A 13,865-nucleotide genomic window follows, 5' to 3' on the forward strand; every position below is an offset into this window, starting at 1 on the left:
AATACTTATGTATAAAGTAGCCTTAGTGGGACATAGCCAATTGCCCACAACACTTAGACCTATACCTCACACTGAGGTGAGAATTTTTAGGTCACCTGGAGCAACTGCTCACAATTTTTACAACAAATCAATATTAACAGCTGCATTAGAATAGCCTCACCATTTAACTACAATACTATTAATCATCGCAAGCGGTTGTGGCTAGCAAGTCAAACTTAGTGTTATATATTTATAAATTTTCACTTGTTTTTCTAAACACACAAACATATATATCAAAACAAAAAATCCCAAAAACATAGCACCATATATCATTATTACTGCACCATTGCATATATGCCAACCTTTGATGAGGTAGGATATTTAAAATTGTAATTGTCCTAATGTTTGTACAAATGCAGCTTAAACCATTTAGTCATTCCTAGGTAGGAAATATTTAGCGAGTACTGTACTAGACAGTGCTGGTGTACATACATATTATTTAGATTGTGCTGACCCTTATTCAAGGTGGGATCGCCAAAATCCTTTTTGTGCATTTAATATATTATTTTGTGTAATATTTTTTTTTTGAGTATTGCCGAATGTTCACTGTTCGATCGAATGGTGATAATTGAAGAGCTAGCTGGACGAAAATCCAATAGTGGCATTCGAGTACTACTGAAAACATTAGCTACCCATAGTTAGATAGATAAATTAACCTCTAAACGAGGTAGTATAGTCTATTCAAATACATTAGGCTATTAAATTGATATTGAGCTCCATTGAATGAGCCAATATCCCACTTACATCAGTAACCACTATTCACTATCAAATCAGTCCTTCCCCAGCAAGATGGAAGCAGCTAACAAAATGAAAAAGACCCTTACCGGTCTGAAAGGTCACTTGACCAGACAGATTACCAAGTGTCAAAATCTGTCACAATAGTCACCTGTTGACTGCAATGAATTAGAGGACTTGCTTCAAGTTGCTGAAAGTAAATTTGAGCATATTCAGCAACATATAAATCTGTACTTGACAGAACTTTACCAAACCTCAATAAGTGAAACTGAACATGAGGACATTGTAAATAATTTAGCCCAGTATGAAGATGATGCACAGGCTAAACTTCAACCCTTCAAAAACAGATTGCTAAAAACAAATTAACAACAATCTCTAGTACACATCCAGATCCTGATGTCAAATTACCTCAGATCAGTATACCCACATTCACTGGTAAAGAAAATGAGAGCTGAGATGATTTCTGGAGTAAATTCGTGGATGCAGTATACTCTAAAACTAACATCCCCAAAACAACCAAGTTCACTTATTTACAAGGCTTGTTACGAAATGAAGCCTTGAAGGTAATCTCTAACATAACACTGACCAGTGATGGTTACGACCTGGCTGTTCAATTGCTTAAGAGCAACTACGATAACAAGGAAAGGACTATTACTATCGTAGTCCAAAAATTGCTGGATTTACCATCTGCTAATAATTCTACAGATTCTCTCCAAACTTTCAGACTGGAGCTAGTCTCTCTACTCAAGGCCTTAAGCCTTAAACCACATCTCGGTTTTAACTAATTGCTTTAAAGTCAAACCTCTGGATAAATAGTCAGCTGGATTGTCCTTGGTTGGGACATGTCTTAATTTATAACCAGCAGACAATTCTCGAATTTCCCTTACTCGATTGCTGACGTAGGGAGTTTTGTTGATGTCGTTTTCTACCCACTGCATTACTGCCTCATTGTCTGACCACACTACTGTTTCACCAAGGTGAATATTACTGAGGGTTTTGATCAAGCAATGAGCCAGTCTTACACCTACTAATAAGAGTTAATTCCATTTGGGGTAGTGACCTCCTTTTAATCGGGGCTACTCTTGCCTTAGATGTAAGCAAAAATGATTGTTGAGTATTAACTAGATAGGCTACTGAGCCATACGCTTTGCCTGAAGCATCACAGAATACATGTAAATTTGTGGCTAAATTTCGTCCTAAGGTATTTCGAGGAAATTGTGGAATACTATGTTTGTTGTAATCAGGAATCAACTGTTGGCATTTTTCTTGGAGATCCTCCGGCAACGTTTCATCCCACCTCAAATTCCTTTGACAGCATTCGTGCATAAGGAGTTTACCATTAATTAGAATAGGACTGAGTAGGCCTAAAGGGTCAAATGGCTTGCTGACATGGGAGAGTAGTTTTCTCATGGTTAGAGGTGAATGTTTGATCTCCACTGACTTGATATTCAATTTGTCTGTGGAAGTAGTCCATTTCATATCTAAGACTTTCAATTTGTGAGGTACCTTATAATCAGTGAATTCTTCCTCGATTATTTGGTTTAGTTGTTTATTATTGGAGGCCCACGACTGTAGGGGCATGTTAGCTCCCAACAGTTCACGATTAGCCTCATGGTAGATTTCCACTAGTTTATTCTCATCATTAGTGGTTCCTTGAAAATTGTCAACGTATAAATTGTTGCTAATCTCAGTCTTGTAAGGGCTATTAGACTTCTTAAGATGAGTATCCAAAGTAGCCTGGAGTAAGAATGGTGAAGATGTTGCTCCGAACAGTACTGAGGCAAATCTATAAGTGATGATTTTGCTATTAAGATCCTGTGGATCTTTCACCCAGAGAAATTTAATAAAATCACGATCCGTCTCTTGTAAGCCTACTCTTAAAAAGGCTGTACTGATGTCGGCCGTATAGGCGAAAACACCAGAGTGAAATTGTAATAAGACATCTTGGAATCTTTGGGTTAGGCTAGGTCTAGTTTGTAGACAATCATTTAGAGACACGCTGTCTGCCTTTAATTTGGCACTACAATTAAATACAATCCTGATTGGTATTGTAACTGAATCTTTCAGGACAGCATGATGTGGCAAATAATGGCCTGTTTTATGGTTATCTTCTTCAACAACTTCTATAAATTTGTTAGCAAGTTGTTGCTGTATCAAAGCATGATACAGTTGCAATTTATCTGGTTGCTTCTGTAGCCTAGCTAATTGAGAATTTAATTGGGTTGAGGCCATTAAATAATTTACCGGAAGCTGTGGGTGGTTCAGCTTCCACGGGAGTGTCACCCAATATTGATTATCTTAGAAAATCACAGTATCAAGATATTGCTGATACTTCATCTGGACTGAGTTGATCAGGGACTATGCCTAAGGTGTCCAAATCCCATAATTTGTGAACAGTGGGATTGGACTCCTCATCTTCGGTTTCATCTGTCATGTAGTGGTGACTGCTCTAGGCCTAGTCACACCACCATTGAATGAGTTGGTTGATTACTAGTAGATTTAGAATGTTGTTGGATCAACACCAGTCCTGTGAGTAGTTTACCCCCAGCTGACAGTAACAAGTTTACACCTCGTTGCCTGGTACATCCAGTAATGAATCTATAGTAATTGTCAGCTCTAATAAGAATACCTACATCGGTGAGACAGTCTGTATTTATTTTATGATCCGCTAGCCTAATACTGCTGCATTTAAGAAATTTGACTGTTTGAGCAAGACCTGTAACATGTAAATCTGAAGGGATCTTGTCAACGACTATGGCTTGAATTGGGCTGGTGCAGTCTCCTAAACGTACCAAGACTTTAACAACCTGGTAGTCAAGAGGTCAACTGTTGGTTAGGAATCCAGAGATATTCAAATTCACTGGAGCAATAGGCTTCAGTTTCAACTGATCAACTAACTGTTGAGAAATAAAGGTTTTCTGTGAACCTTGGTTAAAGAGACCACGAGTGAAAATCCTTGATCCCTTGGTAATTAATTTTAATTGAGCTGTTAGTAACGTAGTTGTGTTATTCGACTATGTTGCAAGTATACTTATGTCTTGATGCACATTGCAATACTGTACAGAAGAATTTTTTTAATGAGGATTGGTTGTCTTGATTGATCACAACCACACAAGGAATAATGGGTCTACTTTGTGGCACTTTTTGCACATACGCAAAGAGACAGTACAGCTATTGGGGTCATGAGGACCCGTGCACTTTGTGCATCTGTGTAACTCTTGCAAACGATGAATTTGGGTATTATGGTCTGGATAAGTACTACACTTATAAGTAAAATGTTCATTATTGCAGAACAAACACTTCTTCACTGTATGAGAAGTCGTAGGAGTGGTGCTCACTACAGGGTTTGAAGGGTTAACTGTGTATGTACCAATATTTCCAGATTTCCAGTTCGGAGATGATTTATTGAAATCTATGTTTTCTACAGTGGCTGCAGTACATTGGGGTTCATGATGAGAGTTAGTAGAGAAGTGTGAAACATTCTTGCCATCTTGGTTGGCTCTTTGTCTTTCGACTAGGGGTATGTAAACCTTTTGTGATCTCATTCATGGTCAGAGAGGTTTTATTGTACATAGTACATAATTTATCTAAAGTTTCTCTCGGTAATTTGTGCCTTACAACTACTTTTCTCATCCATTCAGCAGTCTGAATTTGAACTTTAAATTGGAAAAAGATGAGGATTGATAGCTAAAGTTCGAGGGGGTTCAGGAGATCCACAACAGGGGTGGTCACATTGGTCACAATGACTTGTGGCTTCTGTTGGGGTCACTGACCACTAACTAGCCATTGGGGTCCATTAACCCTTAAATTGCGCATCGCATCATATGATGCTTTGACCGACTTGCAGTAAATTGCGCATTGCATCATATGATGCTTTGACCGACTTGCAGTAAATTGCGCATCGCATCATATGATGCTTTGGAGTACTACGCATGATTTAAACGGCCCGCGGATACACGGGGTTCACCACACCTTCATCAGGGCTCTTGTAAACAGACGCCATTTAAAAAAAATCGTGGGCAAATTCCCGGGTGTTAGGGGCCTCAGTATTGAGTGAGCTACCAAGCCTGACACACGCAGCATGAGCTCACAGCACTGCTGTTCAGCTTGTGACCACAGCATTGCCTAAAAATGCCATAATATCCTTTTTCATGCTATTATGTAGCGATGATATTATTACAGAAGACCCCTGACTGTGATAAAACTGACCAGGGTTCTGATAATAGCAGGATTGTGGTGATATTTAGCGCTGTGCTGCATGGAGGGAGGAGTAATGCTGTGGGAGGGAGGGTAGTGGCGTTGTCTTCTGACTGTGTGTGGCCACCTTTTATTGACTGCACTCACCATACCAGCTTAGTGGTTCGCTATGGTGAACACAAATGTAGATACTTATATATAACGTATGTATAGAGGGTATAAACAGCAAGAGGAGTTGGTTGGGAGCCGCCATTTTGGTGAGGGTGGTGGCGTCGTCTGCACGATTTATCATGTTGTTTACCAGTGACCACGATGGTCTTTGTGCACCATACCAGTTTACTTGTACAAGTATGGTGAATAAAACAGGTAGATATTTATATATAATGTGTGTATATAGCGTAATAATACCACAAACAGTATTGTTGGAGGAGAAATATTAGCGACAAAGAGGGACGAAGAACGACATGCTTCCGAGTGAAAGTCATAGCACAAGTCTTAGACGTAGAGAAATTGAAGCCATGATCGGTGGCCCAAGACAACACGGCATCAATCGCAAGTTGAAGCCGTCGTTGAAGGAGAGGCTCATTTAAAGAAACACCAATATGGCTGGGAACCCAGCAAGACTCTACTGATTTAAATTTACTAGAAATAGGAAACAGCCAATGTTGAATCTCGATGACCACCGGATGGACAGGATTAAAGGACCCAAGAGCCATGAGGGCACCACGAGAGTCAACTACAACCACAAAGGAGAAATGACAATGAGAAAGCAAGAGACGGAGAGCATAGTGAATAGCATAAAGTTCTGCTGTGAAGATGCTAGCCTCCGAAGGGAGGCGACACATATAAGTGCATTCAGGAAAAACAACAGAGTAGCCCACACGGTCCGCAGACTTAGACCCATCGGTGAAGACGGAAATAGAGTGGGAGTGCGAAGAAAAGTGGTCAAGAAAAAGGCGTTTCAGAACCATAGGAGGGGTAAAAGCTTTAGTGACGCGAGTCAATGCCGTACAAAACTTTGGAAGGGGAACTCTCCACGGAGGTAAGGAAGGAACAATTCGAGGAGAAACATTAGAAATATGAACAGAAAGAGAATCCTGAAAGCGAGACAACCAGACAGAAAGAGGGAGGCGATGAAGAGGAACAGAAACCACAGGAGGGGTAAAAGTTAAAGCACGAGAGGAAGAAGAAGTTAAAGAAGCAAGAGGAAGAATGTTGTAAGGACCGCGCAAGATAGCAAAGACAGTAGCGATCAAGGCGGTCCTGGAGAGAGAGGAAGCCACAGACAACATACGAACTGAGGGCGGGAGTGGAACGAAAGACACCAGAGCTGAGACACAATCCAGTATGGTGCAAAGCATCAAGACGGCGAAGAGTAGAAGGAGAAGCAGAAGAGTATGCAGGGCAACCATAATCGAGTTTAGACAGGACGAGAGAGGAGTGCAAATAGAGAAGTGTGCGCTTATTCGCTCCCCAAGAAGTATGAGACAAAACTTTAAGTAGGTTAAGGGCCTTAGAGCATTCAACTTGGAAGTAAGAGATATGGGCTGACCAAGACAAACGAGTGTCAAAGATTAACCCAAAAAGCTTAGCGGAATCCCTGTACACAAGGAGACCCCCATAAAGCGACAAAGAGGGACGAAGAACGACATGCTTCCGAGTAAAAGTCATAGTACAAGTCTTAGACGTAGAGAACTTGAAGCCATGAACGGTGGCCCAAGACAACACGGCATCATTCGCAAGTTGAAACAGTCGTTGAAGGAGAGGCGAATCATCACCCTGACAACAAGGGGTAAGATCGTCAACATAGAGAGCGGAGAAGACGCCAGAAGGAAGAGAGGAAAGAAGACCGTTGAGGGCCACTAGAAAAAGAGTAGTGCTCAGAACACTACCTTGGGGTACACCCTCATACTGCCGAAAAGGGGCAGAGAGAGTGGTAACAAGCCGCACACGAAAGGAACGACGAGAGAGGAAACTCTGGAGGAAGAGAGGGAGATGACCACGAAGGCCAAAAGAATGAAGTTAAGACTGAATATGATACCGCCAGGTAGTGTTGTAAGCCTTTTCCAGGTCAAAAAGGACGGCAACAACGGAGGTCTTCGCAGCAAAAGCAGTACGAATATAGACCTCCAAGTTCCCCGGGACATCCGTTGTGCTGCGGCACTTGCAAAAACCTAATTGAGAAGGGGAGAGGTGGTGATAGTGTTCTAAGAACCACATCAAACGAACGTTAACCATACGTTCAAAGAGCTTGCAGACACAACTCGTGAGGGCAATAGGGCGGAAGTCCTTGGGGGATGACCCAAGAGACCCCTGGTTTCCGAACAGGGAGGACAACAGCATCGAACCAGTCTTCAGGGACTGACGACGACTCCAGACCCGATAGTACAGACTCCGTAAATACTGAGATGTGCACGGAGGGAGATGGTGAAGCATTTCATAATGAATGCCATCGGAGCCCGCCGCAGTAGAACCACAAAGGGCCAGGGCAGACTGAAGCTCAGAGAGAGAGAATGGATCATTATAGGGAAGGCGAAGATTAATACAGAAATTTAAAGGACGAGATTCAAGAATAGGCTTACGAAGAAGGAAGGATTGGGGAAGAAGAGAACCAGTACTAACAGACGAAAAGTGGGAACCCAGTACGGTCTCGACCTGCAACTGGTCCGCCACAAGAGCACCATGGAAGTAATGGACCGGCGAGACATCGGGAACGAACTTACCAGCAATCTTGCGGATACACTTCCAGACCAGTGGTACAGGAGTTTCGGACGTAACGGTGGAGACATAAGACATCCAGCAAGCATGGATGGTCCTACGGGCCACCGCACTCGCCTTCTGAAAAAAAAGAAAAGACTCAACTGTCTGCCAGCAGCAATGTCTCTTCCAGGCTGCACGCTTACAGCGGACTGCCCGAGCACAATCCACATTCCACCAGGGAACGCACTTCCACATTCCTCGAGAGGAAGAGCGAGGAATAGAGCGGAGGGCAGCGTCAAAGACAGTGTTATAAAAAAGGAGGGCGCGAGGGAGAGGCAGAACGGAGAGGTCGGAAATAGTAGCACGGAGAGTAAAGAGGCGCCAGTCAGCCTCGGCAAACTGCCACCTAGGGAAGGAGAGAGGAGGGCGAAAAGAGAAAAAAATAACAAGGATAGGAAAATGGTCACTGCCATGGAGGTCATCAAGGACCCGCCACCCGAAATCTAAGGAAAGGGATGACGAGCACAGAGAAACATCGAGACAGGAAAGGGAGCGAGTCCGAGAGTCCAAATGAGTGGACTCACCAGAATTACCGAGGGACAGGTAAGAAGAGAGGATGAAAGGTTCAAGGAGGCGACCCCGGGTGTTTGTCAACACATCACCCCCAAAGAGCATGACGACAACTGAAATCACCCAGCAGGAGCACAGGCTCCGGCAAGGAGCACAAGAAGAGCATGGAGAGCACAATAAACTACCGCTCACAGGAGTAGTATGGGGTGCACAATACACTGCCGCTCACAGGATGAGTATGAGGTGCATATTAAACTACTGCTCACAGGAAGAGTATGAGATGCACAATAAACTACCGATCACAGGAAAAGTATGGGGTGCACATTAAACTACCGCTCACAGGAAGAGTATGTAGTGCACAATAAACTACCGCTCACAGGAAGAGTATGTGGTGCAAAAAAAAATACTGCTCACAGGATGGGTATGGGGTGCACAATAAACTACTGGTCACAGGAAGAGTGTGAGGTGCACAATAAACTACCGATCACAAGAAAAGTATGGGGTGCACAATAAACTACCGCTAACAAGATGAGTATGTGGTGCACAGTAAACTACTGCTAACAGGATGAGTATGGGGTGCACAGTAAACTACCGCTAACAGGATGTGTATGAAGTGCACAGTAAACTACCGCTCACATGAAGAGTATGGGGTGCACAATAAACTATACTGCCCACAGGATGAGTATAGGGTGCACAATAAACTAGCCCTCACAGCTTGAGTATGGGGTGCACAATAAACTACCGCTCACAGAGAGAGAATGGAGTGCACCATAAACAACCGCTCAATGGATGAGTATGAGGTGCACAATAAACTACCCCTCACTGGAAGAGTATGGAGTGTACAATAAACTACCGCTCACAGGATTAATATAGGGTATATAATATACTACCACTCACAGGATGAGTATGGAGTGCACATGGAAGGAAAGCTATTCTTTCCCTTTACGCTGCAACCAGTCCAGCTGAAAGGCAAATTAATGTAAAAGTTGTCTAGACTACAGTTAATATGCCACTCTTTCTGATTGAAACGTAGGAGCCTAGACTTAAATGAAACACATTGGTATGATGTTGTTGAGTGGCGTAACAAACGAGCAATGTTCGTACTCAGGCGAACACATGAAAATGTTATCAAAGTGCACTCTATAACAAATATCAGTAGGAAACCAAAGGAATTATGCTTGTCGGAAATTGTGGTGAATGCAAATGTTGACTTCCACAAATTCTGGCACCCGCTGATGCAAAGATGACGTAACTATGAGTCGTTAAGTGGGAGCTCTGCAACACAGTAATTAAGGCAAGATGGATACCCAAGCTCTTCTGAACGCACGCTGTTATAGCGTAAAAATCTCGTCCTTCCTTCCCTCGATTGCACATGCGCAGCTCTTGGTAGGTACCTTGAGCGTAAATTAATTTATGTATTTCAAAGTTAATTAGGGAAGGAAGAGGTTGTGACTTGTATTTATGTCACAATTAAATGTTTCATGTTATAAAATAACCTCTCGTAAATGTGAGTCGGCTTTTAAAGCTGCGCAAATGAATGGGAGGTATATAAAGGGGAATTATTTTACCCTTTTAATAATTTCCATTGGAGTGGTTAAATTTAACTAAATAAACGAATTCCAGTAAGCAGTAATGTGTTACCTAAATAAACTTATTAGTAAGCGATTATCCTTAGTAAAGGATATAATAAGCTGAACTCTGTTTAAATCCAACAATAGATATAAATATTCCTGTCGCTGCCTGTCGAAACATGCAGTAGGAAGGATTTGGCAGAATATTGCATTTTATAAAGTCATTATTATGATTAATTTTTAGTAACTACTTGTGGTTAATACAAAAATTGTTGTATAAAAATACAAAGTATGTATGAAAACTGTTGGTTATTTCCAACAAACGGTGCCCCTTTTTTTCCAAATCAGAGCGAGAAGTTCTAGGACTAGATATGTCAGTTGAAGTCATTAATAAACAAAGAAGAGTCGTGGAAATATTGAAGAAGTTCTCCCGATATCTAAAGAACGATAACTGTGAGACGAAAGTGACTACTGGTGACATGAGCCAAGCAATATCATTCCAAACAGGACGAAAGTACTTAGATGAATAAGGTACGTCGACGTCCACAATACTATAGTTATCTCTGATAATATGTCACAGAATGACAATCAGAAGGTGTTAGTCACAACAACTGGTGAAAATCAGTACAATTCTGGCAGTGGTAAATCCCAGGCGTAGAGCAGTGCCAATAAAATAAATTTTCGACACATTAAACTAATACTATAATGACCAAATTAAAAAAAATTGAATAGCAAGTAAAATAGGAAGTCTCTTTAGCAGGATAATGAAAAAAATATATAATTTACTTGAACTAAGTCAAAAATCAATTAAAAATTCCACTTCCATCCAAAGAAAAAAGAATAAACTAAACGTAGAACAATTGTATCACTGGACTCTAGAGCTGCACCACCACCACTTCCTCCCTCTAGTGCACAGTTGTATCCCCTGACTCTAGAGCTGCACCACCACCACCACCTCCCTCTAGTGCACAGATGTATCCCCTGACTCTAGAGCTGCACCACCACCACCACCTCCCTCTAGTGCACAGTTGTATCCCCTGACTCTAGAGCTGCACCACCACCTCCTCCCTCTAGTGCACAGTTGTATCCCTCGACTCTAGAGCTGCACCACCACCACCTCCTCCCTCTAGTGCACAGTTGTATCCCTCGACTCTAGAGCTGCACCACCACCACCTCCCTCTAATGCACAGCTGTATCACTGGACTCTAGAGCTGCACCACCACCACCTCCTCCCTCTAGTGCACAGTTGTATCCCCTGACTCTAGAGCTGCACCACCACCACCACCTCCCTCTAGTGCACAGTTGTATCCCCTGACTCTAGAGCTGCACCACCACCACCACCTCCCTCTAGTGCACAGTTGTATCCCCTGACTCTAGAGCTGCACCACCACCACCACCTCCCTCTAGTGCACAGTTGTATCCCCTGACTCTAGAGCTGCACCACCACCACCACCTCCCTCTAGTGCACAGTTGTATCCCCTGACTCTAGAGCTGCACCACCACCTCCTCCCTCTAGTGCACAGTTGTATCCCTCGACTCTAGAGCTGCACCACCACCACCTCCTCCCTCTAGTGCACAGTTGTATCCCCTGACTCTGGAGCTGCACCACCACCACCACCTCCCTCTAGTGCACAGTTGTATCCCCTGACTCTAGAGCTGCACCACCACCACCATCTCCCTCTAGTGCACAGTTGTATCCCCTGACTCTAGAGCTGCACCACCACCACCACCTCCCTCTAGTGCACAGTTGTATCCCCTGACTCTAGAGCTGCATCACCACCACCTCCTCCCTCTAGTGCACAGTTGTATCACTGGACTCTAGAGCTGCACCACCACCACCTCCTCCCTCTAGTGCACAGTTGTATCCCTCGACTCTAGAGCTGCACCACCACCACCACCTCCCTCTAGTGCACAGTTGTATCACTGGACTCTAGAGCTGCACCACCACCTCCTCCCTCTAGTGCACAGTTGTATCCCTCGACTCTAGAGCTCCACCACCACCTCCCTCTAGCTGTATCACTGGACTCTAAAGCTACACCACCACCTCCCTCCCCGAGTTGGTCTCGTTCTGATCCCTCTGTGGAGTTTAAGTGTGTGGCGAGAGGACGACGAGGAGGAGGAGGAGGGGAGCAGAGACAGGAGGGAGAGCAAGGAGATGGGAGAATTGGAGCAAGAAAGCATTTAAAGTGAGGACAAAGCGAAATAAAAGAGAGGATTACGGAGGGACGCGCTGAGAGGGAAAGGATTGGATAGTGTAATTAGGTTAAGAAGGATTGGAAAGTCACAATTGCACTCAATCAGTGTGAGGAGTCCTGATGTAGCCTCTTCAACTCTCAGTCATATTTTGACTCGATCAAATCACTTTTATTCTGAAACATCCTGACAATGAGGAGAATTTTTGGAAGTTCGACTTTCGGACAACGAACATACATGATTAAGTCTCCTGATACCAGCAGGAGTGATTGCAACTGAAACCTGTCATTCTTTTGCACGTCTTTCTTTCTCTTGCATTTCAGGTAGAAAGGTAATTAATTTCAAAACTGGGTAGTCAATCATTCATCAATAGAAGTAATTACATCTGACTGATAACTTTTATTTGATTCGTTGTGCTGAAGAAGACTAGAACGCAGAGGTTAAAATTATGCAGTTAATATATGGATTTATCATATATATATATATATATATATATATATATATATATATATATATATATATATATATATATATATATATATATATATATATATATATATATGACAATGTCAGACCACGGAGGAAAATGAAACAGGAATTTCCTTAAGTACTTTCGTATATTAAATACATCTTCAGAAGGATTGATTCCTTCTGAAGATGTATTTAATATACGAAAGTACTTAAGGAAATTCCTGTTTCATTTTCCTCCGTGGTCTGACATTGTCACATTCTTAATCACGTGTTTATTTTCGTGATATACACACACACATATATGCGAACAAGCCTGAATGGTCCCCAGGACAATATGCAACTGAAAACTCACACCCCAGAAGTGACTCGAACCCATACTCCCAGAAGCAACGCAACTGGTATGTACAAGACGCCTTAATCCACTTGACCATCACGACCGGACATAATGAGGTGATAGCCAAGGCTATTTGAACCACCCCACCGCCGGCACTCGGATAGTAATCTTGGGCATAGCATTTTACCAAATCACCTCATTCTTTGGGGCACACGTGAGGAACACAAATGCGAACAAGCCTGAATGGTCCCCAGGACAATATGCAACTGAAAACTCACACCCCAGAAGTGACTCGAACCCATACTCCCAGAAGCAACGCAACTGGTATGTACAAGACGCCTTAATCCACTTGACCATCACGACCGGACATAATGAGGTGATAGCCGAGGCTATTTGAACCACCCCACCGCCGGCACTCGGATAGTAATCTTGGGCATAGCATTTTACCAAATCACCTCATTCTTTGGGGCACACGTGAGGAACACAAATGCGTACAAGCCTGAATGGTCCCCAGGACAATATGCAACTGAAAACTCACACCCCAGAAGTGACTCGAACCCATACTCCCAGAAGCAACGCAACTGGTATGTACAAGACGCCTTAATCCACTTGACCATCACGACCGGACATAATGAGGTGATAGCCGAGGCTATTTGAACCACCCCACCGCCGGCACTCGGATAGTAATCTTGGGCATAGCATTTTACCAAATCACCTCATTCTTTGGGGCACACGTGAGGAACACAAATGCGAACAAGCCTGAATGGTCCCCAGGACAATATGCAACTGAAAACTCACACCCCAGAAGTGACTCGAACCCATACTCCCAGAAGCAACGCAACTGGTATGTACAAGACGCCTTAATCCACTTGACCATCACGACCGGACATAATGAGGTGATAGCCGAGGCTATTTGAACCACCCCACCGCCGGCACTCGGATAGTAATCTTGGGCATAGCATTTTACCAAATCACCTCATTCTTTGGGGCACACATGAGGAACACAAATGCGAACAAGCCTGAATGGTCCCCAGGACAATATGCAACTGAAAACT

At 43.1% G+C, this 13,865-nt stretch overlaps 1 protein-coding gene across 1 annotated transcript; it reads right to left on the bottom strand.

Annotated features, from left to right (window-relative positions):
* Positions 1–1,758: 1,758 nt before the first annotated feature.
* On the bottom strand, positions 1,759–3,006 carry LOC138369711 (uncharacterized). Its single transcript, XM_069333145.1, has one exon. The coding sequence runs from the start codon at positions 3,004–3,006 to the stop codon at positions 1,759–1,761; it is 1,248 nt and encodes a 415-aa protein (XP_069189246.1).
* Between the last annotated feature and the right edge of the window lie 10,859 nt (positions 3,007–13,865).

Source organism: Procambarus clarkii, chromosome 29, assembly GCF_040958095.1.
Source record: "Procambarus clarkii isolate CNS0578487 chromosome 29, FALCON_Pclarkii_2.0, whole genome shotgun sequence".
Lineage (NCBI taxonomy): Eukaryota > Metazoa > Arthropoda > Malacostraca > Decapoda > Cambaridae > Procambarus > Procambarus clarkii.